This window comes from Barbus barbus (genome assembly GCF_936440315.1).
Source record: "Barbus barbus genome assembly, chromosome: 2".
NCBI classification, from domain to species: Eukaryota; Metazoa; Chordata; class Actinopteri; order Cypriniformes; family Cyprinidae; genus Barbus; species Barbus barbus.
The window spans coordinates 26,594,018-26,620,967 of record NC_136730.1 but is presented as its reverse complement, the minus strand read 5'-3'; the positions used below and the strand labels follow the sequence as shown (position 1 = coordinate 26,620,967).

Below are 26,950 nucleotides of genomic sequence, written 5' to 3'. Positions count from 1 at the left end.
GTTTGTGTGACACGCTTAAACCTTTATTGAGCTTGATAAATGTTCTTGAAAGTGTCTGTATGAAAAAGAGAGATGCTAGAAGAACAGTATTACAAATCTATATTCAAGTAGCGAGCTAACAATTAGCTCACTCATACAGTTAGTAGTAGACAGAAAACTCTTCATCCATTAAGCCTAAATGGAGTTATGTTGATTTAATTGTGTATTGTATGGTCAAATAAATAAACTCACAGGTCTTACTATTAGTGTTAAAAAACAAACAAACAAAAAAACATCAGAATATGTTTACACAATCTGTTACCATGCTATTGCTACACAGCATCTCCGTCACCTATATTTCACTTTGCCAACTAAAGAACAATCCTGTATGTTGGTAATGGTAAAATAATACCTCACAACTGACTCTTGGTAGGGAAATCCTATACAGAAAAAAAGGGGAAAAGGTAATCTATGGCACATTTTCTAGCGCAAAAGGCACTTTAGTGTAATATCAAATGTGTATGTGTGCACATACTGTACATAGATACAAATACAATCTCAGAGACTCATGTGAAAGCAAAGCTTAAGATCCAAGCAGCCAGTAGCATATATCAAATATACATGGGGATGAATCATCTTTATTGCTTTACACCACTTTTACCCAGGTGTGCTTTTGCCCAGTTCTACAACAGCGAATGTTACTGAGAGTAAAATAAAAAAATAAAAGAGAGAAAGATAGGAAAAAAATTAGTGAAAAATTGAGTAGAGCTGACCACACCATTTTCACTTTTCATTAGCTACTAAGTTTGCGGTTGGAGATCCAGAGAAGCAGAGTGTGCTTGCAGCTGAATTGCTGTAATTTTCTGCTTTCGTTTAGCGATAGCTACTAAAATTCAGAAACCAACAGGGTAAGTGGCTGTTAACTGAAAATACTGTGCAAAGAACAGAATAACTGTCTTTCACTCAGGTCTCAGTCTTCCACAGAAATAGCTTCACTTCTGTTTGATTTCAAGTGTCATCCCATAACCCTTCCTCTCTTTCGCTCTCCGTTTCCTTTTCTCGATCCTTCCGCTGTGAGAAAATTTGATAGGAAATTAGATTCTTCTCAGACTTCTGAATGCTTGCAATAGGCCGTGACAGAGCTTCTGGATCCGGTTTGACATGTCTCCTAAGGATTCTGAAATCTATTCATCCACCCGTTCATCTGTTTATTTGTTTTATATCTTTATACTAGTTGGGCTAGAGGATCACTTCCAGTGCCTTTCAGATTTTACAGTTGCTTCATTTAATCTCAAGGCTCTCACAGTTGCAGCTGAATCCATAACTCAGCATTATGATTAAGGTCTTGGCATTTTATAGTGTAGAATTCAATATTTAGTTTAAGGCATGTGCAATATATTCCACTGAATATATCCTTCTAAACTAGTAATTATAGGCTGTGAGGCAGGGTGATCATTTGTGGTTCCAAAACACTGAGGCATTTTCTTCCCTTGCCCTCCATTAGTCGTAACAGTACATGCTATCGGTTTCTTGTTCCAGAGACACACAAATACTGCTGCTCTTAAAATACAATATCTGCATTTTATTTCCTCCATCAAATGTGTTTTAAGATGCTAGATCTTGAATCCCCTCAGCAGAGACACACTTAGACGTCTGGCCGATAAGAGTGCGTGATAAATAACAGTATCACTTTTACAGACGTTACAGACATTGCAGGGTTGGTGAATCACTTACCATCTCAGAGTGACTCTACTTGGGTTGTTATTCAAATGTTTCAGTAAGGACCATAATAACTCACTCTGTGGTTAGACGATTTACTGTAATTTCTCAATGTTTTTATAAATCGTCAAGTGGTTTGGTGTTTGAGACAAAGAGCATTTACCCCTGGTGACATAGAAAAGGCTGAATTATTCTGAAAAGAATGCTGTGGGTTGTATGAGAGGGGTCTTCAACATTTTTCAGTTCCCTTGGTGGAGAGAAAGAGATGGAGCAGGGGCCTTCTGCTACATCTTGTATAAAATGACCTATAACAACATGCATATAGTGCTATATAAATGTATTTGCATACTCTATTATGCTTAAAGTACATTACAAAACTATTAAAATAATCATTGTCAAATGTACAGTTATATACTTGTAAATGTTAATGAATGAGAGAATGAACACGAACATTATTCTCTTAATTTGAAGTTCACTGAATATTATGCTTTTGGATATAATGCATACATTCATTTTGCTTTTACAAAAACTTGTTTGAGATCAAACAGTAATGTGCAGACTTTGTGCAGTTCCACCGTGGACCCCCAAGGGGTCACAAATCTCCTGTTGAAGACCTGTTACACCATATTTTTTACTGAAATTAAGAGACAAAAGTCTAACTGAAAGTGTTTCTGAATACAGTATTCAGTTATGTACATCTCAACTTCAAATAAGGGTACTTTTTTAATAATTAATACTTTTAGTTAACATCAAATTGATCACAAGTAACAGTAAATTCAGCTTTGCCATCACAGGAATAAATTACATTTTAAAATATATAAAAAAATAGAAAACAGTTATTTTAATTTGCGCAAATATTTTACAATAATGCTGTTTTACTGTATTTTTGATCAAATAAATGTAGCCTTGGTGAGCATGAGAGACTTCTTAAATAAATAAATAATCTTATTTTGATCGGTGTAAATGCTCTGGATTCCTAGTGCTCGCAAGAAGCACCCTTGAGAGGAAGACTTTAGAGGCTGTAAAACCACTCCAAGTAGCAGTGCATCCTGACATTTTGGTGGCCGGTCAATAATGAAAGGAGGGGATAGAATGTCTTCCTTCTCTACCGCCAATGCCAATTTATAGCCAAGACTGAGATGAGCGTGAAGCAATATAATGTAATCAGAGCCTGACAGTACAGATGTCCACCTGAGTTAGGGCACCCACTTTCCTAGTTCTTCGCTGGATGCACTTTATTTGGGAAATATTTATGGGCTTTGCTTTGCAGACTGGCAATTGGTTAGGTTTAGGTTTAGTTATCTACCCGTCTTATGCCTTTCACACTCTCACAAACCCCTCCTCTGAATGTGTGTGAAGTGGGGATTTGACTTACTATGATTAGGGTAAGGATGGCGCTGCATGCATGTGTGTGGGTGCAGCAGGCCAACGTGGCTGATGTTGTCAGAGCTGAAGGTTGTTAACGGCTCAGTGGATGAGAAAATACCCGGCGGGCCACTCTCCCATACAACGTCTGCCTACACCCAGACAGAGAGCGATGAACGGACTTTATAGGATTTCACCCAACACCTCAAGTGGTTAATTATGGGATGTGTAAGATGACAAGTGTTTACACAGGATAAAGATCTGGAAAAGATGGCATTAACAGATGTGAGAGAACAGGTCTTATATGACATTGATATTCGGAATTTAATGAGACATATATTAATGTTAAATATGTTTATGATTATTTATTTTAAAATGGAATTCATTTCTGTTATGGCAAAGCTGAAAATTCTGCAGCCATTACTCCATTAATTTCATACTCCAGAAAAATGTCTTATTATCAATGTTGAGAACTTATGTCGTGCTGCTTAATATTTTTGACATTATAAATGTATTTAATGTCATGTGATCAAGTTACAGCATCCTTGCTTAATAAAAGTATTAATTTCCTTTAAAAAATCATATTCACCCCAAGCCTTTGAGTTATAGAGGAGTTTATATATTTATTTTTTCTATTCATTTTGTGCTGTTTATTCTGTGTCTGATCTTCTAGAAGTGAAAAAGAAACTTATTTTTTTCATTACATTTTCAAATACACAGCTATGAGACTTATAGACCTTGTGGTTTATATTACGTAGAGAATAGCTTACCACAACAATGGTTTGCTGGTAGACCGCTGACTGTGTCTAATGTCTAATTGAATAGGCGCAAATGGGCTTACAACCTCTGATGCTTAATTAATTCAAGGTACACTGTTACAAAATTAATTTGTACATTTCAACACAGTCAATTTAACTTGACTCCAGTGTGGTCTGAAAAAAGCCACATTGTATAGCCACTTTTTATATACAGTGGGGTCCAAGATTTAGAGCACCATTTTTCTAATTTAATGAATTGTTTTCATTACAAATTATAGAAGCATAACAATTTAACTAGAAGTTGTATTGAAATACTAACATGCATTTCAAAATGTATCTGTGTTTGGTTTGTCCCCTTTTGCTTTAATGAGAGTAGCACTCGAGCTGCATGAACTCCCCCAGGTGTGTTTGATGAACCTGATGATCATGTTCTCCAGCATGATTTGAGCCAAAGAACATCTTGTGCTTCAGCGGAAACAAGAATATCTGACATTTACAAATAATTTTTTCACATGATCAATGACACAAATGTTCTCATGATCTAGTAACAGTGCAAAATATTTTTGTGTCAAAGTGTCATTAAATGTTTTATTATCCTAAAACTATTATCCTGTGTATTTCCAGGTTTTATGCAGACAATGTAGACCTTTGTACCTTACTTACATTTCCTCATGTGACTAATGGTGGGTTTTTTTTTCTTTTTGTTTCAGAATCAGAGAGGAAGAAAGACTGGAAAAGTATGACTTGGTGATGAATCTCAGAAGCCAAATCCAGTGAGGTCTCCCCCTGTCCCCCTCAAGCCCTTTAGAGACCACACCACCCAGACGACACCATTTCAAGGATTCTCTCTGGACCTTGATACACACAGAAGGGGTGTGAACAGGAAGGCCCAGAGGAAGTGGACAGTGTGGGCAGAATGTGGGAGGGACTGAGACTGCAGGTGTTCTTCTTGTGTTTGGGGGCCGCACTATGGAGCGCTGCAGTGGCAGCGACACACAGGGGCTCAGTGCCTCGGGAGCGCGGCCACCGCCGCCATCTCTCTTTGCATAGACACAGGGAGAGAGGCAAAGAGGGCCAGGTGCTTCACCGCTCCAAACGAGGCTGGGTCTGGAACCAGTTCTTTGTCATTGAGGAGTACACAGGCCCAGATCCCGTCTTAGTAGGTCGGGTGAGTAGAAACAAGGAACTTCTACATCCATTTCTCTACATCCGTTCTCCATCTCCCTCCCCCTCTGTTTTTCTCTTAAGGTTATACTGTGAATGAAAGTCATTGGGGTTTTCATTACAGACAGAGTCCTTGCAATATCCTCCATTTGTTCCACAAAAGCAATCAGTGGCCCATTTGATTAAAGGTTATAAATTGGATTTCCTTTTTAATAACAGTGCAGTCCCCTATGGTTCTTGCATAGGGGAAATGGACAATTTATGGGGCTGCCGGATCGTTACATGGCGAACCTGCAGCACGTTGGCCTTTAAATTCCCACCTGAACCCAAGTGGAGGTTTAAACTTATTGAGTGGGGATATTCTGTGTTAGGAGTTTAATTTCATTTTAACCAGCATAATCAACATCCCTTGATTCGTATCAGCTCTATACACTTTGCTTGCAACATATAAACAGTCATACATTACGAAAATGAGGTTCGTTTGCATTTTAATATAAAACGATGGAGTTCGCTCGAGAGTAATGTAGACTCGCATTTAGGAGAGGGATGTTTCCCTGCTGAGTTCACTGTCAGTGCAGCCGGCCATCAGGGTGGACATTACTGTAAGATAGACTATGTTAATGTGATACTCTAAAGGAGATGCTATCATGCATTGCTGAAGACCAGCCAAAAAGCTTTCTACTTCGAGTCAGTGTTCCTGTTTGACCTGCTCGTTGTTGATGGAAACCTCTCACTCACCTGCTCTTTCTCTTCTTCCAGCTTCATTCGGATGTAGATTCAGGAAATGGAAACATTAAATACATCCTCTCAGGGGAGGGAGCAGGCACTATTTTTGTCATCGATGACAAAACGGGCAACATTCACGCCACAAAGAAACTGGACAGAGAAGAACAGGCCCAGTACACCCTGACTGCCCAAGCCGTGGATCGAGACACCAACAAACCCCTGGAGCCTCCCTCAGAGTTCATTGTCAAGGTGCAGGACATCAACGACAATCCACCAGAGTTCCTTCACGGTCCTTACTATGCGCGAGTGGCTGAGATGTCCAATGTTGGTGAGTTCGAGCCTCTGGAAAGGCATATTTGTCAGCTTCTTCTCTTTCTCTGTGAGCCTACGCCTGACAGCTTGTTCCTCATGCATTATTCAAAAGAGCTGAAATCTGACTCTCAGAAAGTGAGTCGGTACTCTTGTTGCAACTGTTGTTTTGTGACTTGTCTCTGTTTGTGTGTGTGTGTGTGTGCTTGCATTTGTTTGTGTGCATGTGTTTGTGTTTACTGCATTTTCACTGTGCAATACATCATCAGTAATGCTCTCCTGTCACGGGGTAACGATCTGTTACCCCGATACCCCCCTTTCACAGCTCACATAATACTACCGGGAACCTCGAAAGGCTAGTTTTGTCCAGGTCAATTCCTTATACTTTTAGACAAGTTGGTAAATATGCTGGGTAAATTGATTTTAGTGTGTAAACAGAATCAGGTTTCATGGAAATTAGCCCGGCTGAAGGCAAAACATTGCATGCTCAAACCTGAGGCAACGGTTTGTATCGTCTAGCTTTAGACTCGGAAATACTCTTGTTGCCTTTAAGAAAGGTTATTCAAGATCAACTTTATAACCTGAGAAATAGCCAGGTTGCTGTTCTCTTTCTTATCTTTGTTGTGAATGTCGATGGGAGGTGTATCTTAGACTGTGAGATCTGTGCAATATCCAAAAGCGATCTCTATCATGACTTTCTCTTCAGGTACTTCAGTGATAAAGGTCACAGCTACAGATGCCGATGACCCCACATACGGCAACAGTGCCAGGCTGGTCTACAGCATCCTGCAGGGCCAGCCTTACTTTTCTGTGGAGCCACAAACAGGTACAGTCGTCAATAATGATATTTTCACTGATTCTGTGTTAGTTCTGTGGAGCCAGCCATGCATTCAATTATGCATCATGTGCAATTTCAAGTCATGTTTGGCTTCAATTCAATTACGAGTATGAGGATTGGGAATTAAGAGGGTAGTCCTTTCACGCTTCGCGAGAGCACCTTGCGTTCTCTGAGCTAAATTAACCCGTGGTCACATTAGTCCTACAGTGTCCCAGTGGCAGTGGAAACCCCTACAGCAGTCAGAGTAGATGGAGCAGATGCTGCTAATAAACTAAAGCTGGATGTTTTGCTCGATCCTGTTCAGTGCTGCTCATCTGTGTGGTACTAACAAAACCATCATGCGACTATTCATAGCGTATTTGTATTAAATACTTCAAGAACCACAAGAATGAGAAAATAGCCACATATTTTTTTCTGGCTGGAAGAGTAAAGTGTCAGTTGAAAGCTAGAATTTAGCACTTGCCAGAAGTGTAAGACCAAGGTCAGTTGCCCTACTGGATAAAAACGGCATGTGTATGTTGTGCACAACTTTGGAGATGCAGAAGAGGGTACAAGATGCCCCCTTTAGAACAGTATGCATTTAATGTAACTTGACAATCATCAAGTACATTAAGGAAAACACATCTGCTAATTTGGTTAACAAAAAATGTGTAAAATATATAATCTATCATAATGAATGTTTGTTTTTTCTTTTTTTTATAAGATGACATTCATTTGAAAAACTAAATCACTTATTCCATGCAAAGTAAGCATTTTGACAGATTAGTTGAATGAATAATGAGAGTATAACCATGTAATAACAATATAAACGTGCAACTGAATTTAACTTTTAATTGAACAGATTATTGTAATAGTAATAATTTATACATTTAGACTAAATGATTCCACTGAATTAGCCTATAGGTTTAATGAGCAATAAAACATTTTTTAAATCTGCATCTAATTCACTGAAATATTAAATAATTGGGGCTTTCTGCCCCAGTTCTGAGGGGGGCATCTAACTTAAAGGGTTATCACTTCAAAATAGTAATATTGTTTACTGCAAAAATCCATTCCAACTGCTTAGATGGAATAATTCTCATGAATGTTGATGAAACATACAATAAATCAATCAATGAATGGATGGTCATAAATTAATGGTCTGGGGTGTATCTTACTTCATATTGTGTTTATGTGTGTCTATAGGAATCATTCGCACAGCTCTTCCCAACATGGACAGGGAGGCCAGGCAGGAATACGATGTCGTCATCCAGGCCAAGGACATGGGTGGACACATGGGTGGTCTGTCAGGGACCACTCAGGTTAAAATCAGCCTGACTGATGTCAATGACAACCCTCCGAAGTTCGCTCAGGGTGAGATAATTTATTCTTCTAGCTGTGAATGTTCCCTCTTTCTCTGTTTTTCTCTCTTTTCCTATCTTCATCTCTCCTCCATCCATCATTTTTTGTCTTCCTCTATCCTTGTCAGGTTTTATTATTGTCACTGTGACCATGCCTTGCTCTTTGGCTGGCTACACACAACATTACTCTGACCTCTGCTATGCATGCACCAAGGGAGGAGAGTTTGCTTTTAGCCAGTGTACAGCACTTTCTTCCCCACACTTCAATCCTCAAACCACATATTAACACTGACAAGCCCTCAGGGACCAAGTCAGAATCTGCTAATATGAGCTACAGATGTAAACATGAAAATATCACAACTTAATTATTCAAATGTTCTTTAAACGTTCAGCGCGAGCATGATGACATCAAGTCTCTCGAGCGTGAAAGGCTGGATGAAATATTTACTGTGTTTGCGTATACAGAAGAGAACAGGAACGGGCTAGTGTGAGCTAGCACTCATGTGTTGCCGATGTAACATCAAACTGCACACTAAGCACATAGATTTTATATGTCTTTTGTTCCAGAAACCGGCCCTATAAATCTCCTCCGAGCTTTTGCTTTTTTGTGCGCTCTGAGTCTCAGGCTCGGTAGCAAAAGGCCTTCAAGCTTTTCCCTGACTTAAGCAGAATGCAACATGGTCCCAACGCTCCAGCTCCTACACAAGCCCTGTTTTTGGTGCTGGTAGAAACCGTTATTCATGGACCAAAATAAACTGTACATTGCAAGGTTATTGCCCACAATGAGTAGCTTAGGCCAGCAGATCCTTAAATCTACCTCACCGATAGTTTTGAGCCGACTGCATGATGGAACATTTCAGGAGCAAGATAGATTTTTTAATGTGGACAGCAGTTTGGCTCTGAGCACATGTGAGAATCTGAGCTTCAGATATTTAATGTGGTTCTGCTCACTCCGAAAAATGCAGTTTGAGCAGTGGGTCTCTTTTAGGCTCGATATTGATTCCCAGAGTAATGTTTGCCCTATCAGAAACAGACTTTGAGACATGACTCGCTGTAAACTTAGCTCCCAAAAAAACGTGTAGATGAAAACTTTTTTTTTGGTCTGTTGAGGGTCTGACTGAAAAAGCAGACCACTTTGCATGCCCTGGCCTTTCTTCGCGAGGACTTCCTCCCCATGTGGGAGTTATTTTTATAAATGCAGCTGAAGCCTTTGGCTCTTAGCAGACAGGGAGTGGAGCCATATGGTCCTTCTGCGAGCTCCAGCCTCAGGCAGGTGTCTGTTATAGTCTTCATACACCCACCCACATACACGTACAGGCTAACTCAAGCACACAAATGTAAATTTCACACATGCACTCCTGTTCTCACCAGCTAAGAGCTCACAGGTGCCAGGCAGCTACCTGAAGGTAGCACCGGTATCATGCAGAGAACCGGCTCTCCATTCCCGGGTGGGCAGTGTGATCGTGATTTTTCTTGCCTGTGACTCAGAGATATTATAAACCATATAACCTCCTACCCCCTTTTCTTGAGAGCTGCCGGGACTCACTCTCCTTCTTCACAGGTGTTTATGCCATGGCAGTCGCAGAGGACAAGGTTCCCGGTGAGGAGGTGGGTCGATTGAAGGCCAGAGATCCCGATGTGGCAGAGAACGGACTGGTGGATTATCGCATTTTGGAGGGAGACGGCATGAACCTCTTCGAGATCACCAAGGACTCTGAGACCCAGGAAGCAGTCATCAAACTAAAGAAGGTGAAGTGTGTGAGAGCGCCAAAGAAGTGTGTAAATGCAACGTCTAGTTACGTAAGTGTGACTGTGAATGGAAACAAGTGCGAGCACGAGAAAGTGAGGGCTGTTCTTGTCAGATAGCATTACTATGAATTTCTCTGTCCATTCCTTAGTCTTCTTGAGGAATCATTTGCATTTAGCTTATTTGGTTGTTCATTTGTGTTCCTATTTGCATGGATGCTCAAATATGCAAGGTTGTGAGCGCAAGTGCAGGACTGCTGGGAAGCTGGGAAGTGATTTTTCACCATTTTTACTCTGTAATTGCAATGACATTGCCCATCCCTTCCCTATTATGTCTGAGATGAGCATTGACTTTCATGGCTGCTTCTCTCCGTCCGTGTGAGGGAAGCTCATCTGGGCCGTGCTGCCCGGGTTATTCCTCCCCTGCTCTGAGGCCCTGGATTAGGCAGACAATTACACAGCCACTCGGGTTAGGCTGCTGCCCGTCCGTACCCCCACCTCCCTTGGCCAAGAGAAATCTCACATCACCCCAAGAAGCCTGCTAGCCACTAACCAGCTTTAGCCTGAGAGCCAAAGAGACCCAGCCTGCAGCCTTAACACTGCCACCTGCTGGTGATCCTTTACCTCTCACCCCCACAGTTTAAGATCTCTAGTGATCATCCACGAAATGATCATTAGAAAGGGAAGCATATTGAAGAAAGGAAAGCGTATGCAGTCAAGAATTATTGCTGTTTAAGCTGTTTAATCTGGCGAAGCGTCAGCATATTGTGAATGTTGTTTGTGTAAAGGAGGTTTGTATGGTGCAGGAACAATTGGAGGGGGATTTTGTCAGCCTCGCTTGTGTTTTTTGTTTTTTTTAAACATCATGGCCACAGCAGTGCTTTTTCAGATTGCCGAGAAGGGTATAAGGAGGGAATGAATCATGCAGAAGGGTGAGAGAACAGACAATAAGGCATGCCAACAACAATCAGCTTGATGCAATGCTGCTTCGCTCAATAACACAATGCCTCGCTGATACACCTCTTGGGAAATCATCACCTTTTGCTCTTCAAAGCATGTTGAAAATTAAAGTCGAAATTACTGACGGAATTGCCAGGGTTTTAATCAAGTATTCTGTTTCAACTGCGGGCAGGCGACGCAGGCTGAATATTAAGAGGAGACGTAGCATTATTGTGAATATTATCTGCTCCTGATTAGGTTCAGACGGGAGTTATTAGGTGCCAAATAAAGGATTGTAGTAGGGGAAAAAGAAAAAGAGGGGGAACTGTTGTTGTCAGGATAAACAGATACTAGTTTCCAACCTGTTGGAGGAAAGAACTGGGTCATACTTGTTTCCAGCGTTGGCAGCTCCATTAAAGAGATCCAAAGAAAAGAAAATGCGAGAGAAGAGAACGAGGAAGCAAGAAAAACAACTTTCATCCAATCAACACACACCTAGCCGGCATGTGTACGTGTGAGTGTGTGTTTGAGTCGATATGTACCCTTTAAGTGTAATTCTCACTTGGTAATTTGTGACCGAGAGGTGTGACGGGTGAGACAGGCTAATCAGAAAACAGGAGGACGCGTGAAAACTGGCGATGCAGGACACGAGTGGACCAAATGACTGGCTGCTTTTGAACGCACTTTTTTAAAAATCTTGTTTCATTTGCTTGAATCTAAATTTCATGACAATTGTGCCATTTGAGAATTGTAAAAAAGTGCAGTCTGTAACTGAAAGACGTCTGCAAGAGCCTTGATATTCGAAAGCTTTTCTCATTTGAGCTTCTTTGTGGATTCAGTCTCCTTCCCAAATGTATAACAACAGTGCCCTCTAGTCTGCTTCTTTTAAACTATTCCTTTTATTTCATTTTTTTTTCTGGTTAGCCATATTCTAGTGTTTACTTTTCCTAGTTCATTTCACTTGATTTACTGTATTGGTAATCTATTAATGGTTATTTTATTGCTCAGACTCATTTATTTTTTAATTCACCTTTGGTTCTCCATGTAGTCCAGAATCAATTGACACAGGGGTCGTTTTCATATTCGAACATGTAGAGTGATTCCTGAAAAAAAACAAAAAAACTTTATTTTTTTTTTCTATTGACAGCTTCCATCAAAGTGAATAACTAAATTAAACCTCACTTCTTGTTTTCAGCCTGTGGACTTTGAGACCAAGCGATCATATACACTAAAGGTAGAAGCCTCCAACCCACACGTGGACCCACGTTTCATTGCCTGGGGTCCATACAAAGATACTACCATTGTGAAAATATCAGTAGAAGATGCAGACGAGCCCCCGACCTTCATAGCTCCCAGCTACAACTTTGAGGTGGAGGAAAACGCCCCAGCAGGCACTCTGGTCGGCCGTGTACATGCCAAAGACACCGACATCATGAACAATCCAATCAGGTAGGAACTGCTTCCTGTAAAAGAATCAGATTACTTTCTCTTTGGCTGTTTTTGTGATCAGTGCTTTGTTTGATGACAGTTCGCCCCCAAAGTTTATACTTTTTTTTTCTCTTTCCTCCCAGATATATGATTCCACGCTACACAGACTTGGAAGAGTTTTTCACCATTAATACTGAGGACGGGATTATTAAGACCACAAGGCCTTTAGATCGGGAAGCACAGGCTTGGCACAACATCTCTGTCAGTGCTGCAGAAATTGGTAGGTCACTCATCGCTTTTCTGGGCTTTTAAATAACAGAGCAGCCTTGCGTGGTTCTCATTTTTCCCTTACCAAGCTCCCCAGCTCTCGCTCCACCCTACTCTTATGTGGTTGTAGTGTCGCCAGGCCTCCTGCATGATTTCAGAAGAGACAACCACAGATTACCTCTTCAAACTTCAAATGATACCCTCAGTTCAGTGAACACTGTGTAATTGGCCCTAAAATGTTATATATTTATTTTTGTGTGCATGTGATTTACTTGAGGTGCAGTTAGTGTTTGTTCTGGCTGAATTCAAAGTTTCTGTGTGATACATTTTCTTTTTCATTCCACTGTCTTTGATAATTTCGACCATAAAAAATGAATGTCTAAAGACATGAAAACTACATTGAAAATAGTCTTTTGTTATGTGGAAGACACTTGTGTCTGAAAGCAAAATATCAAGGCATTTACTAAACCTGATCATTTCAGATTATGTGATGTGATTCAGGAGATATGGGTGAATCATTCTCAGTTATAACAATTGTGGTTCTGTCTTGTCACTCATGTCCTTCCACTAAGGGCTAACTAAATTTTTTACAGCTCACTGAATTATTGATAAATCTTAAAAATGTGTCGCATTTTGAATTCTGTTGTTGTTCCAGGCGGCCATCACCAAGATGCAAAAGTACGAGTCAATATCAAAGTCAAAGATGTGAATGACAATGCTCCAGAGTTTGCCACTCAAAACGAAGTGCTTGTCTGTGAGAATGTCAGCCCTGGAAAGGTAAATCAACAAACTGTTTATTTGAGGACCAATTAAATATGTTTCAGCATTTATTAAACAATTAGCAACACTTTACAGTAAGATTCATTAATATTAGTTTATAGTGTGTTTATGTTATTAATGCATATGCACATTCACTGCCATTCAAAAGTTTGGGATCGGTAAGATTTTATTAATTACTTTCATTAATCTGTTAATTACTAATCTGTGAATTAGAATAATTTCTGAAGGATCATGTGACACTACAAACTTGAGAATATTGCAATATTGCAATTTTTTTACTCTATTTTGATCTAAAAAAATATGAAATGCAGCTTTGGTGGGATATATATATATATATATATATATATATATATAAATAATGTATGTATATGTAGTTTTCATATATATATATATATATATATATATATATATATATATATATATATATATATATATACTGTACTGACTCCAAATTGTAATAATCTGAATAATCTGTAAAGTGTTGCCAGTTCATATTAGATAGATAGATAGATAGATAGATAGATAGATAGATAGATAGATAGATAGATAGATAGATAGATAGATAGATAGATAGATAGATGTATGACTGCCTTTAAATATGGAAATGGTAATGAATTAGCTAATTCCTAAAAGAGGTCACAACTTCTATCAAAACTTTTAAATGAGCACTATTAAAGATTATATTCATGTCTAAATTTAATCAATTCACTGTTCACTTTTTTTGTCGGCCAGTTGCAAGTTTGAATGAGTGACAGAGAAAAAAGAAAGAGAGATAAAAGAGGCATACGTTTATTTAAAGGCATGCCCTGATGATTTTAACCAATTTAACATGACCTGATTTGAACCCTCTGCTCCACAGCTCATTGAAACAGTTAGCGCGACAGATAAGGACGAAATGGCCCACCGCCAGCACTTCCACTTCAGCCTGGCCCCTGAGGTCGCTAACAACCACAGTTTCTCCCTCAAGGACAACAGAGGTGTGTGGCACACAAAACACCCCATAACAGAATAAATTGAACTGAACAGCTGCGTCTTTCTAAAAAATACGCCAATTTTTATTTTTTTTTTGTCTCTTTCCAAACCAAATGAGTTCAACCATGTGTAGGAGTGAGTGTCTACAGTGTCGCCCAGCCAACCTCGTGTTGATAATTAGGTCATGATGAGGTGGGCAAACTCTAGTCAACTTCCTCTCTTATTAATTATGGAAGCGTCGCTCTCGTTTGAGCTTCTCCATCTGTGGATTCGGAACGTGGGTGAAGCCCAGATGGTAGGCAGCCCCGTTTCGATCTGTTTCTCAAGCATCCTGCTTGTGGTGCCCAGAAAACCTTCAGCACCATACTTTAGTCTAATAGTCTTTCCTCAAACAGGTAGACACAGGTCTGAAGAACATGTATGAGAGCCCCACCTACTGTAATATGAGAGTCAGTCGCTGGGAAATGAGAAGCCTCAAGTTAGAGCCAGTTGAGGAACCTCTCTGAGGAGTGTCGTCGTGACTTGGTGGTGCTCAGTTTGAGGGGAATTTGCTGCTTTTATATGAACTCATTATGTGGTGGCTCTTGGTAGATTACAAGCTGAATTATGTATGCTTCAAAGAAACTGTAAATCATGTTTACTTTGCTTACAAGGAGCTTTGGTGTTATTTCAGAATGCTCAGTATGAGTGCTATGATATGATAATGATAGTAGCATAACATATGCTAACAAACTAAACTATTTTCCAGTATTTTAACTATTGTAGAGCTGTTGAATTTTGAGTCGTACCTGGAAGAGAATTAGAATTTTCAAGCTGTCAAATCAGAAATTTCCAGTCAGTTTTTAGAACTACTTCAGATTTTCACATTTTGTTTGCACAAATTACAATCTAAACAGTGTAAGCTGCTGCGCTTGTAGAATCAGACAACTGTAGCTCTTTGTAATTTAACCGTATTTTACCACAGACCTCATTTTACTCAAAAATCGAAACCCGCTGCTTTTCTGAACACCTCAATGGACTCCTTGGCGAAATAGCCTTCCAGGTTGGCCTACAAAATCATGCCATTGACTGAGATGCTCCATTCCATTGGCTAATTTCTGATTGTGCTATATTTCTCATTGACCAGCAATAGATTGGAAATATCATGAAATCCAATAGCTGATTCCAGTAACTCCACATGTTTGTTGCCTGAGTGAGTGAAACATGCATTAATTGTTTTTAAAGAGTGAATGTTTACAATCACAGATCTGTTTAGGTTTTTTTCTTGGTTAATAGAGCAAACCGATGTGAACCAAGAAGTTGAGGGAGTGAAAGAGAGAGAGAAATGACCCATTTCCCATTCGGTCTGCTTTAATGAGAAAGGAGATGAGCACTTTTTAGCAGGCCATTTCAAAAGCCAACAATATTAGGGAGACAGATTAGGCTACTCAGATTGACTGGCTTTATCAGGATCCGGAGCCTTTCAAATGGATACAGTTTTCAACAGCTTTGCCCACCCATTTATCTGAAGCTCCATTATGCTCCACTCTCCCCACAGAGGCTCTGACATTGGTCCTCTTATCAGACGGACGTAATGAAGGCCTGCTGATTTTAAATGTGCATGAACTCTAAATATTAATTGTATGGAATATTATCTGTTTAGTAATAATGAAAAAGTAAAAAAATATGCATCAGATCTGGTTTTGATCTACTACATTTTCAGAATGCCAACTGAATTTAAATGTGGGAATTAATCATCATCCAGCAATTGCAATTTTTAGTAAACATCTGTTGTTGAGAGCCATAAAGTTGGGGTCTGTAATTTTTTTTTTTTTAAAGTAAAAATACATTACATGTATTCTTTTTTTAATAGAAAATTTAAAATAACTAATTCCGTATTTTTAACACATTATTTGAATAATATGGAAGCCCATTTCTGCTGAATAAATAAAATAAAACAAAAAAATGGTAATTGATAAAAGGTAAATGTGACTTTTTATCTCGCAATTCTGACTTTTTTTTCTCAGAATTGCTTGATGTAAACTTGCAATTTCAAGTTATAAAGTCAGAGATGTAAAGTCGCTTTGCTTCCCAGCAGGCACACAACATCATAAGACATTGATATTTGGTTAAATTTCAGTTTCGATGTCAGGAAACCAAAATTCTATGTTAATTTGATGTTCAATATGGATGTCAGATGACAATTGATATTTGATGTTTTTAGGTTGTGTAACCAAAATCCAATGTTAAGTCAACGTCAAGTTGGCGTCAAATACTGACGTCAACCCGATTTTCATTCTCAACCAAAATGTAACATCTGTCCAACGTTAACCTGACGTTATATTGATGTCCTGTGCCTGCTGGGTTGTTATATAGAGATATAAACATACAATTCTGATAAAAAAAATAGTCAGAATGACCTTTTTTTAATTTTTTTTTTTTTATTCAGTGGCAGATAATATTTTATACCATTTTCCAGATAATGTTTAATGAAGAATTTAATTTGGCTTCACATTGAAAAAATGTGTTTCTAATATCATATTTTTGTCACACATCATGCATACAAGACCAATGCATTAATGCTCCCTTCCTGGCACAAAGCAGGCTTCCATGAGGGTTCTCAGTGTACAGCATTTGCCAATAAAGGTGGCCCAAAAGCACATCATTGTAAACAAGGACCCAGGAGCTCTCTCGAGTTCAAACGTTGCAAATTGATACTTCACACAGCCCATGGTAATCTCACTGACAGAATATGATATAGAATTATAATGGATAACATTAGATTGATCGAGCCTGTCCACGGCGTCATGCTATATGAGCGTTGTAGCCATATCATTAGTGGCCTTCCCTGACAGAGCCACTGAAGGTTGAAGAAAGTGGTGCCAGAGGGAGTGAAAATGACTAAACCCCAGGCCCCTAAATGAACTCACTCCATCTATGCCTTCAACGTGACCTTGCGTCAGGGAAACCGTGAATCAGGGAAATGTGCTGGCACTGATCCATCCCTCCCAGCTGCAAATAAAACCAATACCGCTCCCTCCGCTCTAACTTTGATTACACTTCCAAAAGCTGATAAATGTTCTCAATATTAAACATGAATTTAATATTGGAGGATTCACACCTCATTTACTCTCACCAGTGGCTGTGGGTAGTTCTAATGCACCTCAACTCCAGGGAATGGAGAACTTTCCTGTAATTCTATTCAGCGCATTTACAACTATGTTGTTGTTTTACTAAAATCCTGTAACCTGCTCATCAGCTGAAGTAAACATTCCATCAATGTTCCTCTGTTGCTTTCACAGATAGCACTGCTAGCATCTTTGTGATCCGGAAGGGCTTCAGCAGAATGTCCCAGGACGTGTATCACCTTCCCATCGAGATCAATGACAACGGCGTACCCCCGATGAGCAGCACCAATACTCTTATAATCCGTGTGTGCAGCTGCGACAGCAAAGACACCATCCTCTCTTGCAATGTGGAACCTTTCATCCTGTCAGCAGGGCTCAGCACTGGAGCTCTGATTGCCATCTTGGCCTGTATCGTTATTCTACTGGGTAAGCCTAATTGTATTTGTATATGAATACACAAGCAAAACAACCATATGTAAATAATAGAAGTCCAGCTTGGTTGGTTTAAACATTATAGGGACCTGATACATGTCAATATTTGCATTTTACCCCAAAACACACTGGAATTCTTTTACACTCATACAACTACAGAAGCGTAAAGTATTTATAGAACAGATAGTTTACAGAGAACAATATTTATTTACTTTTCTTGTCTCTATAAACTTATTAGGGATTTGTTTCCTTAAAGCATTCTGAGCCTAAGTACGTTGTAAAGATGCTTGTTTACTTAAGTAATATTTGAAATTGTCAGAGACGAATGCTTCAGAGTAATTGTAAGGCAAACTTATGTAGTCACTTGTTGAAGTACACTTATGAAGTACACTGATTTTAATAATTATTAAACTGAAATAAAAACACAAAATAAATACAAATACAAAAGCATATATGAATGAATGAATTAAATATATATAATATATATAAAATGTACTTTTTATATATTGAACATTTTGAGCGGACCTAAAGGAATAGAGAAAGAAATAAAGGGGAAAAAACACTTAAAGGTGGGATTTTGCATTTATTCTAATGTGTAAAGAATGTCAAGTCATATTCAAAAGCTGTAATATTACAGTTCATCATTTCTTAAAACATATTAGCTATCTCAAGTTCTGTGCGCTTATCAAAGAGCAGTATTAAAACATTGCATTTAATGGGAACACTTCAATTTCAGAGTCAAATCTTTCCAGCAACTACATTTAAGAAAACAGTTTCTGATGTGATTACTTACATACAGAGGCATCGTAGCGATTCCAGCATACGTGAAAGATGCTATTAAGATAAGATAAGATAAGATAAACTTTATTGTCCCGAAGGAAATTTGGGTTGGACACATACAATGCAATATCTGCTGTTTTACACAAATAACATACTACGTACATTTAATACCTACAACAACCCCTCTCTTCCCTCCCCATGATATATAGTGAACCACTAAACTGCACCCTACCTATTGTGCTGCACACCTATTAACATTGGCTTGACATTTGTTTGCATGTCTGCAGCGATCGTGGTACTGTTCGTGGCCCTGCGGCGCCAGAAAAAGGAGCCTTTGATCGTATTTGAGGAGGAAGATATTCGGGAGAACATCATCACCTATGATGATGAGGGAGGTGGCGAGGAGGACACAGAGGCGTTTGACATTGCCACCTTACAGAACCCAGACGGTGCCAACGGCTTCCTGCCCCGTAAGGACATCAAGCCTGAGCTGCAGTATCCCATGCACCCCGGCCTGAGGCCCATTGGCAACAGCGTAGACGTGGATGACTTCATCAAAACGCGGATCTCTGACGCGGACAATGACCCCACAGCGCCCCCGTATGACTCCATTCAGATCTACGGTTATGAAGGTAGAGGCTCTATCGCCGGCTCTCTCAGTTCCTTGGAGTCGGTGACCACAGATTCAGACCTGGACTACGACTACCTCCAAAGCTGGGGGCCACGCTTCAAGAAACTTGCCGATCTTTACGGCACCAAAGACTCCGCTGATGACAACTCTTAACGTTCGCTCAAATAGATCCCTTTCCATCTCTCCCCCGACCCGGCCCTCCTCCACTAACTGTGTGTTTTGTGAAGTTTACTATAAGTATTCCATGAGTTTTTCACTTTATAGTAAACTCTAGGTTGTTTGTAAGTATACACATAGTATACTAGATGCTGGGAGTGTCATAGGTACGATCACAATGTGCTGTGGGGGAGCCAGAAGGGTAGAAATAAAAATTTTACAAAAACGAAATAAAACAACAAAAAAAAGATAAAGACACACAGACACATCTGTGGTGGACGTGTATCTGTTGTGTGTATGAAATGAAGAAATATGTGACAATGTCGTTTAAGAACTGAAGAACGTTACGTTTCACTTTTGATGTTTGTAGGTTTCTACAGGTTTGAGGTTATGGATGTGGATCACAGAGAGACATGGATTTGCTGATACTGTGAACAAGCTCACGAAGAAATAAAAACAAAAACAGTTGCCTTATTAAGTAATCTGGAGCGAACGTCAGCAAATTAAGGCTTCTGTAACTTCTGTAGCGCCTCCATATTGTCTTTGGAGATATTGTCCAAACAGGTCCTTTTGTTTTGTTTTTTGTTTGTTTGTTTATATATATATGAATATATTTGGAAGCAGATGGATCCAGCAAAAATAGACTCAGTGTGTTTGTCATCTAGAATACAAGAGAAAAAAAAAACTAACAAAAAAAAACTTCAGCCCAGTTCCATCTATGAACAATCACAAAGAAAGACCTGTGAGCTCAAAAATCGCCTTAACTAATGGACACTCTTGCAACGCAGTGCATTTTTTTGTAACTTGAAAGCTATATCCTAAAGCAAGCTAAAGTCCTTATAACGTATGTACAGTACAGTGTGCAAAATATGTCTCTTGAGGATCAATCTTACACCGATCAGTTTATTTAAATTTTTCTCTCTCTCTTTATTTTTCATTATGATGAAATCATTATGACTATCATTTTTTTTCAGTTTTCTTCATTTCTCATTCTCTTTAATGGCTTATGTTATTCTCATTGGTGAGAAAATAGCAGTCTGTCTTGTCGCAGTGAGAAATGGCTAATTTCTATGTCGATTTTATGGTAACTATTTGTACAATTTTAAAAGTTCTTATTTTAGTATACATACAAATATCAGTATTTCAACATGTAAGGAAAATATTACAGCATCACACTTATATTTTATGAACATTGTACTGTTGCTTTATTATGTGCTTCAATCTAAGAAGCAAAAACTTTTAAATAAATGCTCTTTTTATAAAAATGATCGATGGCGGTAGACATTTATGTGAACACAATGTATCAGCGCTTTGCACGACGTATAACCGCTGTAGCACGACCCATGATGGAAAAACAAAGGTTGAATACGAATGCAGTGCAGCAGATGAATTACATTCGCACTCGCAGAGACGTGCAGAGCTTTTCACCAGCGGCTTCTGTGCTTTCCAGTGGTAGGTCTCCCCATTGTCTCCCAGCAGAGAGGCTTGCATTCTTTCCTCTCCCAGGGTAGCCACACACTGAAAGGTCAATGTGCACTTTGTAAAAAAAAAAAAGAAGAATGAAAAGAAAAATACTCTTACATAAAACCGAACTTCAGCCCACCTGAATGAGATTGGACACCAATTTCCCTGAAGGGCCTTAGAAATAAACAGAAGAGCACTGCTGCAGGCTCTTCTCGCCCATGCAGAAAGACTACATTTGCCGAAACCGCGTATGAAGTGAAGCACAGGAAATAGCCTCTGATGACAAACCATTCCCTATGGAAGCGTAGCCCTTAGCTATCCTCCGTGGAATCCTGCTGGGTGTCCTCTTTAACAAGCAGCTAAAACACATGCCCTTTAAAAATACTGGTTTTGGTTTATTCCGCCGGTGTTATTGTCAGAAAGGATATGGCTATCTGTGCTTCTGAGTAGGAAAAATTGTCACTGCATGAGTTTTTCTTGTCATGTCTCAAGACGTGTTCTGTCAAAGAGCTAGATTACGTGTGAATAGAGGCACACTAGCAGCGGGTGGCATACGCTTGTTAGCTGATTAGTGATTTCAAACCAGTGGTCTACAGATGCATGCCAATCACTATCGCCAGATCTCCACCAACATGGCTGATTGTTTTGGAATGTGGTTTACTGTTTCTGAAAAATGCCCTGTATGGATTGTATAAAGTTTAGTTTGAAACTTAACTGTACTATAGAGTGCAACAGCCAGTTTCCGGAAGTAAAAATGCATGCCAATCAATGCTTTATTGTTGTTGGCATCAGATTGCATTATTGAATTTATGTTTTAAATGATCGTGTTTAACAGTGAAATCCCTGGTGAAAAACTGCCCACCCAGAATCCCACCAATTAGAAATTTGCAGCAAGCAAATCGCACTAAAAGTCTGCTGAGCCCTGCCCACTCCCATGAAGCAACACAAATTTTGTAATCGAACGCCCCTTGCCTCTCAAAACACTAAAATATTTAAATAGTCAGTCACACTTTAATTTAACCTATAGGCTGTTTATTAGACATTATAAAGCACATAATCTGTTTGACCATATTCTACATCCCTAATCCAACCCAATACCTAAATTTAACAACTACCTTAATAACTATTAATAATATGCAGCGAATTAGGCATCTAATGAGGCAAAGGTTGTAGTTAATGGTTTGTTAATAGCGAAAATTGGTCCTTAATAATAGGCATGCTAATAACCAACTAGTTTTATAGTGAGAATTGGTCCCTATACTAAAGTGTTTCCAAATAGTCTATATAAACCTAAAATATATTGTTTGTATCCACCTTATTCTTGCCGTAAAAAAAATGGGCATAGCAATTTGTAATATTTATGGGTCTATAGCTTCCGGTCTCATCTGCGTCCAGCTATTTTTAGCTGTACAATACAGCTTGTTTTGCTGCTTGATATTACAAATTGGTGCGTCTTACCTTATTGTTTTAATGTATTATCTTAATAATGAACACACCAGTTTGTAGTGCAAACAGTTTTACCATTTACTGCACATTGTTGTTCTTCCGCTATAGCAGCTAATGAACCGGAAGTCTCGCCCCTACACTGTAAAAAGAAAAAAAGTTGAGCCAACTTAAAAGTTTAAGGCAACCAGCTTCAGCCTTATTTTGTTTTGGAAATTTCTCAACTTTTTGTTGTATAAACTTAAAACAAGAAGTTGAGAAAACTCAAAAATGTGCTGAAGCTGGTTGCCTTAAACATTTAAGTTTGCCCAACTTTTTTTGTTTGTTTTACAGTGTAGGATTACTTCCGCGTTCAAGAATAAGGTGGATATATACAACCAACAATTTTTAAATGGATATTTTTATATTTTTACTTTATTTTTAATTTGTCATTCAGGTTCATGGGATTGTAGTTATTTTCCTCATTAAGAACACAGTCTTGTACCTTTGTCTTTTTGTCAGATTTTCAATAACATTTTGCTTCAAATCCAAGTTTTCATTGTTGTTATTCACCTTTTAGCTGGTTGCTCGGATAATGTCTTACAGACTTTTATAAAATCCTTATGGGGAAAATGAATGGATAAAATACTTCTGGAAGGGGAGTTACACTCTGTTGATAAACACAGAGAGCACAAGAAGGATAAAGATAACTTTCGCATTTAAACACAAAGAACTGTGAGTGGTTTCTGAAATCATGTGTCGATCAGTTCCTAGATCAGTTCAGATCCTATTTCAGTATAAATAGGCCTTTTTATTAACCAGTTCTCTCAACAAAACTTACTTGTCATTAGCCTGACTGTTCTGGTGATTATCCTGCCACCCTTTGGGCCATCTAAGTCCCACTAACAGGGCATGGGTGATTCCTATAACCTCTGTCTCTCCTCAGTGTCTAGGGAGCGGATGGGGAGGGGAAGACTGCAGCTTTGACTCGTATCTCAAGGATCTATACAAAAAGTGTCAGATTCTTCCCTGGGAACTATGAATCAATAGTTCCTTCCTGACACTGGCGCTGCAAGCATTAAGTGTGGTTGGGTGCACTGCGATGTACCTGAGACAGAGAAGGCTGGAGGAGGCTGATTCAAACCTACACAAAATGCTTGAAAGTCCTAGAAACCTATCTTTGCATATGACAGATTCACGTGCAGAATAGGAGTGAACTCTCTGTGTAAAAGTCAGAAACACTACAACTAATCAGAGAAAACAACAATGCATACTTACCAAAATCAATTCCAGTGTCAATGAGGGTTCAAGATCAAAATTATTTTGTAAGAGGGTCGCATTGTCTCATAGCAGCTGGGTATCTGTATTCCATAGCCGAGGGGCAATCTGCAACAAACAAATTCTCTGACTGTTTGTGTATGTGGGTGTTTGGGTGTGAAGCATATCGCACCTCCACTTTATCGTCTTTATAGGGTTTAACAGTGCTTTATGAACAAGTGAGCAAATATTAGCCCATTAGCAGTAATATTATGATCACATGATTTGATTATAATTACAATATATACATATTTTATGAATTATATTTTATTACACGTGTATTTTCCTATACAGTTATTTTATTACAAGTACACATTTTTATTATGTATTGCAATCAATAATTATTACATGAGTAACACTGTTACTAGTACTAATTGTAACTACTAATTGTTATATTATTATTATTAAGTATGTTGCTTTTATTACTTATAATTGCTTAATATTATATGCCTGAAATTATAGAAATATGAGCTGTTGTCAAATAAATGATAGAAAATGTCAGCCTTGTGCATTTTGCTAATTAATTATTTGTGATGTTAATGTACTCTGCTATGTGTAACTAAATAAATCCTGATTAATATTTTTTTTTTCCTTCGATCAGTAGCATAAGGCATTGTTCCCTTTGTGTTGTCATTCAGCACTAAGCCCTCAATTAAGAATGGTAACTGCTCTGACTGTTTTTGTCTTGTTTGCTTTATAGGATTTATTTCAACAGGAATTGCAAGAACATTTACTGTTGTTTGATTGTTACAAGCTGATTGTTAAGCTCGTAAGCCTGAAATACTGAGGTACTATGAAAGCAAAGGCAAGAGAGAGTTTGCGAAGAGAGAGAAATGGACGATGGGAGAGCTTCCAGTGTTTGACCTTGGGTGCAAGTTAGAACTAAAGGCTTCTGGAATTGTCCATGATGACTTTTGCACAGATAGCGTGTCAAATTCTTCCACAGGAGTTGCTCCTTCTTAGTTGTTGCTGCAGGAGGGCAAAATACGAAGGAGGAGAAAATAAATAAAAAAGTTCAAATCTGTTCCATGATTTATGGTGTGTCATAAGAAACTAGCAATAGCTTAGCTTCCATAACTCACAGCAGGATCCTTGCAAAGCTTCAGGGCCGTATTGCTTTTCTGCTCTGTGTCCCTCACCCACAGGGACGCAGGGATAAATTTATCTTTGTGCTCCAACAATATTGCACAGTTTTTGTTGTTCTTCACAAAATACATACAGGACACCTGGGACAGTCACACAGGACCAACATTTACCTCAAAGCTCGGTAAGGATACAAGTCCAGCAGCAAGTTTTTTTTTTTCTCTCTCTCTTTCTTTTTAAACTGCGAGTTAAATGCGTACGACCTCTCAGAATAATGTCTGGAATTCATAATGGCAAGAGTTCCTTTTTTGCCAACTTTATACATCAAGTTATTATTTTTAATCATAATATTCTATAAAACCATTCAGTATTATTGTTATGTTAATATTAATACTAGTTTCCCTTTCAAGGGAACTTCAAACTGATTCCTCTAGTGGTCGCTATGGGGAACGCCGTCAGCGTGACCCGTGTCTGAAGCATACATACAAAAACACCACATGTTGGCGGATGACAGCCTATGACGTCATTACCGGCGCGACCACAGTATGAAGGGGCACCGGGAAAATATGTCATCCTCTTCTTTGTCTTCAGTGACTGTTTTGTTTGAAGTGTGCATTCTACGGGAAAGAACATTTTTTTACTCCTATCATGGCGAGCACTAGCAAGGCGTTTAAGAGATATGTGGATCCGTGTCCTCGTTATTTGACACCTGATGACACACACAATCTTTGCGTCTTTTGTTTGGGCGAGGAGCATGCATGCAATGTCCTTGAGGGGGAAATCTGCGTTCACCGTGAGCTTTTTTTCTATGAGAAAGCTCCACTCTCGTCTGTCTCTCTTTTCGAGAAAGGAGGGGCAGCCGTCTGTCTCCCGCGGTTCAGGACCCGCCGTTGCCGAGGCACAGAGAAGAATGAGCTCATGGGGTTCACAGGCGGATCTGGCCGACAAGTTAGAGAGGAGGCTTTCCTTCTCACGAACGAGGGCGAGCTGTTGGATGATGATGATGATGATGCGATCTCGCTGACGTCATCTGATCCAGCGGTTAGTGCTCTGCTGGGTTCTGCCCAGGAAGAGCAGGAGATGTTGGCGAAGAAGTTGAGACTGAGCCCTCTCAATCCTCCTGCCCTGCATATGATGAGTTGTTGGAGGTTATGGAATGCGCCGTGGAAGCGGACCAGGATTGTGGCGCAGCGGGGTTGTCTCGATGAGTGTTATCTCTCTGGCCATAGCCCCTCAGCTTGAGTGAGCCTTCCATTTCTTCCTGATCTCCATACGGAGGTTGAGAGGGAATGGAAAAATATGTTTTCCTCTCGCATTCATAGGTTCCTGCATACTAGTTATGCTAACATTGAGGGGATGCGTGAAAGTGGTTATGAGCAGATGCACCCTGTAGAAGAGACGCTAGCTAGCTATCTCTCTATGGGCGAGACATCCTCTTTCAAGGCTCCCTCCTTGCCATCTAAGCCCCTTCAGGATACATCTCGCTTAAATGGCAGGGCATATTCAGCAGCAGGTCAGGCTGTCGCTTTGTTGCACACTATGGCGGTGCTTCAGGCATATCAGGCTGATCTGCTGAAAGACCTGGATAAGGGTCAGGGCTTGTCACCTGATGAGGTAGCTGAGCTGCGCCGCACCACAGATTTGGCTCTCCGTGCCACTAAGCAGGCCACCTCTAACAGAGAGACATCTGTGGGTGAACCTGACAGATATTGGGAAGAAAGAGAAGAGCTTTCTTATCGATGCTCCAGTTTCGCCTTCCGAGCTTTTCGGTACCTCTGTTGAGACTGTGGTCGAGAAGTTTAGGGAGGCGAAGGCGCACTCAGCAGCCTTCAAAACATTCATTTCAAGGAGGTCCAGGTCTGAGCCCGAACAACGCAGGGCTCCTGGCCCATCTCGGTCTGAGGGTCAGAGATGGGCGCAGAAGGCTAGTGTCGCGGCTCGTGTCCCTCCCCCGCCTGCGGGTAGGGCTAGTGGGAGGCGTGGGTCAAAGAGAGGTAGGCAATACCAGAGGGAGGTGATCCAGTCGAGGCATTCTCAACACTCTCGTCCAGACCAGAGTAAAATTTGAACATCTACTCCCTTCCCTCCTGGGACCTGTCGTTTATGTGTATATTACACTGCTCTTTTGGTGAATCAGTGTATCACCCCTCTTTTGAGTGGGCTTGAGTACACTCTTTTCCTGAGGCATGAGTGAGAGCTGTTTTTTTGCGGGTCCTAAGTGCTTCTAG

At 39.7% G+C, this 26,950-nt stretch overlaps 1 protein-coding gene across 2 annotated transcripts in view; it reads left to right on the top strand.

Annotated features, from left to right (window-relative positions):
* LOC306882072 (cadherin-11-like) overlaps nucleotides 1–20,704 on the top strand; it is a 52,201-nt gene extending 31,497 nt beyond the window's left edge. For both annotated transcript variants that reach the window (XM_079436521.1, XM_079436520.1), the window contains exons 2-12: nucleotides 4,532–4,989; nucleotides 5,745–6,039; nucleotides 6,727–6,846; nucleotides 8,044–8,211; nucleotides 9,760–9,947; nucleotides 12,079–12,332; nucleotides 12,455–12,591; nucleotides 13,234–13,355; nucleotides 14,218–14,335; nucleotides 17,612–17,863; nucleotides 18,937–20,704. In XM_079436521.1, the coding sequence (XP_079292647.1) occupies nucleotides 4,738–4,989; nucleotides 5,745–6,039; nucleotides 6,727–6,846; nucleotides 8,044–8,211; nucleotides 9,760–9,947; nucleotides 12,079–12,332; nucleotides 12,455–12,591; nucleotides 13,234–13,355; nucleotides 14,218–14,335; nucleotides 17,612–17,863; nucleotides 18,937–19,433 (2,403 nt within the window). In that variant the 5' untranslated portion in view covers nucleotides 4,532–4,737 and the 3' untranslated portion in view covers nucleotides 19,434–20,704. The remainder of the gene's footprint in view (nucleotides 1–4,531; nucleotides 4,990–5,744; nucleotides 6,040–6,726; nucleotides 6,847–8,043; nucleotides 8,212–9,759; nucleotides 9,948–12,078; nucleotides 12,333–12,454; nucleotides 12,592–13,233; nucleotides 13,356–14,217; nucleotides 14,336–17,611; nucleotides 17,864–18,936) is intronic.
* Nucleotides 20,705–26,950: the final 6,246 nt, after the last annotated feature.